General features: G+C 33.1%; 1 protein-coding gene across 1 annotated transcript; it reads right to left on the bottom strand.

The window, feature by feature from the left end:
- Nucleotides 1–5,426: 5,426 nt before the first annotated feature.
- Nucleotides 5,427–6,557, bottom strand: LOC133868917 (F-box/kelch-repeat protein At3g06240-like). The gene has a single exon (XM_062305915.1). The coding sequence runs from the start codon at nt 6,555–6,557 to the stop codon at nt 5,427–5,429; it is 1,131 nt and encodes a 376-aa protein (XP_062161899.1).

Raw genomic sequence — 6,557 nt, 5'->3', positions numbered from 1 at the left:
ATCATCGATCGTCAAGGTAATGACATTACTTATCAAAAAAATAATAATAATAATTGTTAGTTTTATTGGCTTTATTTTGTTGACAAAATCACTATCATGTAAGGTTGCTGTTATAGCAGGAATGCCGTATAATTTTAGAGTATTCAGATATTTAGAGTTTATTTATCTAATTTAAAAAGCGTCTCATTATGACAAGTTTCAGTGTCACAAGCTTCAGGAAGGCAATTTCAAAGTTCCAGGAAGATTCTGTACAATTTCCAACACAGTAAAAGTCGGATTCCTTGTTTCAGTCCAAATGGGCCACTGATGCATCTGAACGCCCATCTGTGTCGAGAAGCTTCTGAACAACTCAGCGTGCAACCATCCGGACGACAGGACAACACCGTTTGGACGTCAGTCAAAGTTCAAGAAGAATTTGGATTTCCAATACAGACACGGATCGAGAAGACAACTTGCAACCGCCTAGACGCTAGGGCAATACTGTCTGGACGCGGCCTTAATATGGCAATGCGTGAAGCGCGTTATGGAAAGGTGGTTGCACAGTTCACCGTTCGGACGCTCTTAGCTTTCATTCTGACGTCGCCAAGAGAACTCCGAATCATTGTTAAATTAGGTCTTCTTAAGCCTATAAATAGAGGTCTTTAGGCATGTATTATTTACAAATTTCGGTATTGAATTCTCTAGAACTTAGAGAGGGTGTGTAAGGAGATATTGTGAAAATCTGCTAGCTCTCTAGGCGTTGCTGGTGTGTGATTACTTGTTCGTGTGAAGTCTAGCTTAGGAAGGAACCATAAGTTAAATGAATTCATTGAAGACCCATTCATGTAAGAGACTTGGTTGGGAAGCAATCGCGTTGGGTTACGTGTCAAAGTGCAAAGTACGATCGCTACATAATGATATGCGAGTGTTACTGCTTTGTTACTAGCTTTGTCTTCTGAATAGTGGAATTCTTGGGTTTAGCTGCCCCATAATAGTTTTTCTCTTAATTGAGTTTCCACTTTGTTAACAAAATATCTGTCTCATTTAAATTACGCATTTATGATATGATTGCAAGAGTGATAAAAGATCAAGAAGAGATGAAATTTAAAACAAATTGAAAGATGGATATCTAAATTGATATTTTTTTAAAGTGGAAGAGTATAATTGCAAGAGTGATAAAAAATCAAGGGTGGCAAGTGAAGTTTTCTCTATATATTATGTACACAACATATTGTATATAATTAACCGGATTAGTGCATTGAAACGATATAAAATTTAAAGAGTTCAATTGATCCTTTCAATCGTATCACGATCTATTGGACCATTGCATCGAATTAATACAAAATTCAAAGAGTTCGATATCGGACTAGTGCTTTTGTGGAGCATCATTGCTTTCTAATGCCATGTAATTGTGGTTAACTACAATTACATGGTGCTTTGTTGTGTGACCAATATGGATTTTAATGAAGCTTAGGGAAACTCTCTCTCTCTCTTACATGCACACAGTATATATCAGAATTGCATAAAAGAATAATAGTACACATATGTAATGAGAATTTGGTGTAGAATCTTTTGCTTTGACATCTCATATTAATCCTTATTGCGAAGCTTTAGTTTTAAAGCTTTCATTGTTGTTGGTTTGGTAGGATTATGGTCGATTTTAATAATTGAGATAAATGTGCTTAATGGGTTATAATATATTTGTGTGAAGTTTTTTGTTTTTGGATGTGGGGTTGCTTAATTTTTTATTTTCCAATGGCTTAACTTAGCTTATCTTTATTATTATTATTATATATTATGGAGATGGTTGAAACTTAGGATGATCCAACTGTTCCCAAACTCTTCGGTTGAAAAATCCTTATCAAAACCAAAAATGGCATGCGCAGGCTTATTGGAAATGCAATTGCGCAGGCTTATAACAGAGTTACACAATGGCCTTTTGTGGCTTTTGATGCTTGATATTTTAGCAAGTACAAGGGGCAAGAATAACATGAAATGATTATGTGCGATGCATTTTAATTGGTGCCTGTAAGAGTTCCAAAAAAATCTCTCTTTTGATGATGATATTCTTTGTTGTCGACATTAATATTAAATTGTTTTTTTAACGTTAGCTTTGATTTTTTATTTTTATTTTTATTTTATTTTATTTTATTTTTTCGGGTTGAAAAGTGGATCTAGGGTTGATTACTGATTTCTATGTTTGCATCAATAAACTCTGTTTGTTTGTGTTCCATGTCCGTATTATTTGTTTTTGTTTTTTTACCTTGTTTAGAGCCGTTGGAGATTACATTTTTTGTTCCCTGACCCTAATTGTAGGATTTAGAGCAACTGTTGATGAATTTCATTGGTGCAAAACAAGCCTGATATACAATAGAACGTCAAGCGAAACAATATGATGTTTTTTGGTCTTTTTTCAGTTTTTTTATTTTTATTTTTATTTTTATTTTTAATTAAGGAATTGAAGCAATGGTACCACGGATTTATTAATGCTTTAAGGTATTTGCTTATTTTGAAACAATGGTACTATGAGTTCATTGCTTTTAGGTGTTTGCATATTTTGAAACATTTTGTGTACATATGGTTTTGTTTTGGATTTAGTTGAAACATTGGATGAAGCTATTTTTTAGCAATCTAATTAGATTATTTTGTCCAACTTATTTTGTTTTCGATTAAGTTATTTTGCAAATATTTCATGCGGTGAAAACAGGTTTAAAAAAGGGGAGAAATTTCATATAATAACCAATTTTGTGAAATGTTTATGACATTTACTATGTAAACCACATAATTTTGTAACGCTTACACAAAAAATGTCATAAAACTTTTACGTCATTTATACATTAAGTGTCACAAAATAATGACGTTTGATAGACAAGAGTCATAAAATTAATTGAATTTGTATTAAGATGCCAGCAAAATTGAAAATTTGCCGTTCAACCTAGAGCTTATGTTAACCCAAATATGAAAAAAAAAAAAAAAAAAAAAAAAAAAAAAAAAAAAAAACAGTTCTTGGAAGAAATTTGTAGCTTAGGATATGGTAATAAAATTTCAAGAAAACAAAGATAAATTTCTAATTTAAAAGCAAAAATCATAGACATTAAAGAAGCTTAAACCAGGCAACAAAAGAGAATTAATCAACAGCCTAGCACCAAAATGTTTGGCAAGAGTCTTTGCTAATCTCTTGATATATCTTTGAACCTCCGTAAATTCTACTGGCATATAATGTCTCACCCAGGATTGATATATATGTACCTGCCTTTGTCTATGGACACATTTCTATCTAGTCTTATTACTTGAGCTTCCTTATTTGTTATTTCTCCAAATAAGTTGAAGAGTACCTAATGCTTTCTTTCTTATTTATGTGTTTACTGTTTAGCCTTCCTTATTGTTCATACTTCATATAAGGTATAATTTCTACGTAGCATTGACGACTCACGTTCTTGGAGATTTGACACAACCCTCCTTTATCAGGGTTTTGAATTTATGCAGCTGAGCTGTGTTGAATTGTTTACTTTTTCCCCTTTGTGTCACATATTTTTCAAACAAAAAGTACCATCCAAAACAAATTAGCAACAATAGGCCTTGATTTTATTTCTTTGTAAAGAACTAGTTTGATTGCTTATTTTGATGTAATTGGAATGATAGTATAGAAAGATGAATGTGTAATGATCTCATATCAATAAGCAAGGGGGTCCTGCATGCATTCACTATTAAGCCTACACCCATCAATTCTTTTCAAGCTTTATCCCGCCAACTTCATGAATACAAGATGGCATATAAACATCTAGTCAAACAGACAGGATTCTACAATTTCTACCACAAATTTCATTGAAAGAACTTTTCTACAACCTAGGATTCATATAATCAAGGCAACTCGCACAAAAAAACAAAACAGGAAGAAATTAATAAATATATAACTAGAAAGTGACTATTTCAAGGATTTGAGAATCCTACAAAAGTGACATCAAACTGAAAGAGGCTGAAATCCTACATAGATGAGCTTAGCAGAATCCCTTTTTTTCAGATAAAGTTTAGCATAACAAAGTTGTTATTTTATTTCACCAATGTCCAACTAAAAAGTAAAATAATAAAGTGTTTCTCAAAATGTTAAATTCATACTTATAATATCTAAAAATAACCTTTGGCAAGCCTGTAATGGAAATTAGATGTTCACCAACCAAAAAGAAAATGCTCCAGCCTCAAGGACTATTAGCAAACTTTTGCCTTTCAAACTTGAAACCAATTGCTGATTTCTAGCTTAATTCTTCTTCTTCTTTTTTTTTTTTTTTTTTTTTTTTTATAAGTAAGATATTTTATTAAAAAAGTATAAGACGCCCCTAAGTACACAGGTAGTATACATAAGAAAATTGCTGATTTCTAGCTTCTATTGACTATGTGTGAAGTACCATAGATGACTAGACATAAAAGTACCTTCTTCCCTACAAGTATCATAATATTCAAACATTCTAATCATCCTATAGTCAAATGGTTAGCAAATAGGGTATAATATCCCATTTACCTATTCCTTAGCAACCCCACAAAATCCACCTAAGTTCCTAAAGTAAAAAACAATGTTTAAACCTGGGGGAAGGGGGTTATGAAACTTTGCCAATTGATTGGAATGGAGACTAAGAACAAACCCTGAAAACGTTTTTATTATTTCAGCTAGCAGAACAACCTTTTACAGCAACCTGCTTTACCTATTACACTTATATACTGACTTTAAAGATTAATAGCCCTTATAACTTTTACTCCATATGGTTCACAGAATAAATAAATAAATAAATAAATCTTTTAAGTTAAAAAAAAAAAAAAAAAAAAAAAAAAAAAAAAAAATGTAGTCAAAAGCCTTTTTTTAGTGAAATTTCAATTTTTCAATATAAAACTCTCGATAAATGTCATCATTAGTAAGCCAGGATAATTTTAGGCATTAGATTTTATGAAAATAGGGGAAGTTTTTTTTTTAAAAAAAAAAAAAAAAAACTAACCAACAAGCCAAAATGTGCTGCCATTTTTTTTTTTTTAATCAAATCTGACCTCTATTCAAAGAGCTTAATTTTGACAATTATGTCCACCGGCCCCATCAACCAAACCTAAGTACCAAAACACCTCTTCAAGTAAATTGCTATGAAGTAGATGGAAAGAAATATCAATATATATAAGAAATACTAAATATATGGAACAATGAAAAGACAATTCCTCATGATAAGTAAAATAAAAATAAAGTGCAGAACCCTTGTACAATTACTTCTATAACCATAAAAATCTCTCACAATTGCTCCAAAAGAAAAACGGGTTAAATGTAAATATTTGAGAAATACATAATTTGACAATAATAAGCAGAAAATATTATCTCATCATACACATGCTGCTTGAAACACACTTGGAAGAGATATAGAAAGATGGGTCCTCAAGCCTTGTCAACAATTGTCCTGCTCTTCAAATTCATTTCATCCCTCGAGAGAAACTAGGCTCTCCATGTAAGTAACCAACTGAATCGGCTCTTTATCTACATGATGATGAATTTGGAGGTTAGTAATTTGTTTGGTAGAGGGGTCATACAAGACCAGTTGTCCGTTTACAATGAATATGGTGTAATTCTTCCAAAATCCTAATGGAAATGGAAATCCTAATGAATCGTTAATTTGTATAAATGGTCCAATAGTGAAAAGGCTAGTCCATGAGTCCTTAATACCAACTTTAAGCAACGACCATATATCATAGCTAAGTTTGAAGCCTTGTTCATCAATAAAGGGGATGGCAATCAATTCATTCAACATGAAAATTTTGTCCGCACCATCACTATAAGTATCTGGAAATGGTGTTTTTAGGAATAACTCATCGCTCATGTCAAATGACAAAACAAATGACTCCTCCCAACCATTACCATATGCCACCCAAGAAGCCATCCCATTGATGTATATTCCCGGATTTATATGATGAATCGAAAGAAAACACAGGGGCCCATCAACTTTTCTCCAAGTATCGGCTCTTAAGCTGTATACCTCTACATGGAATATTACTCCATTTTCAGAAGGGCTACAGAAGTAAAGGCGGGGATCAGAGATAGTAATAAAGTTGATTATCTTGTAGTCATTAGTTTTGGCATCAAAACCAAATTCCATACCTTCAATTCTGGTGCGATAGCCAGCGGGGACAATGCGGGGTAAGTTTGATTTGGAAACAACCTTTGTTTCTTTTGTTGCAGGGTTCCATATAACATCATGCAATGCAAGGCAATCGTGGAGACAAACGAGACCATTGCAAGAACCCACGACAACAATATGAAACTCCTTGTTGACCCCAAAATACGGTGGAGGTAGAGGTGTAAGAGATACTTGGAGTGTTTCATGAGAAATCGTGGACACAACATAATCGTGATTGGCTTTGTCGCGCGTTTTAAGGAGAAGCTGAGTGTTGCAGTTCTTGTTGTGTAGGACGTGTTTTGCTATGAAGTTTTGGTTTGTGATGAGAGCGTACCAGTGTTTGCAGACGCTCTTGAATCGCAAGAGAGAGACGAACGGAAGCAATAGCAGAATCTTTATCACCAAGTCTTCAGGCAATTCCTTGGCCATCACCAT

This window comes from Alnus glutinosa, chromosome 5, assembly GCF_958979055.1.
Source record: "Alnus glutinosa chromosome 5, dhAlnGlut1.1, whole genome shotgun sequence".
NCBI classification, from domain to species: Eukaryota; Viridiplantae; Streptophyta; class Magnoliopsida; order Fagales; family Betulaceae; genus Alnus; species Alnus glutinosa.
Note: the sequence above shows the minus strand (reverse complement) of the source record. Positions and strands in the feature narration are given on the sequence as shown.

Coding starts and splice junctions, on each gene's coding strand:
- LOC133868917 (XM_062305915.1), bottom strand. CDS start 6,557: ATGGTGATGGCCAAGGAATTGCCTGAAGACTTGGTGATAAAGATTCTG.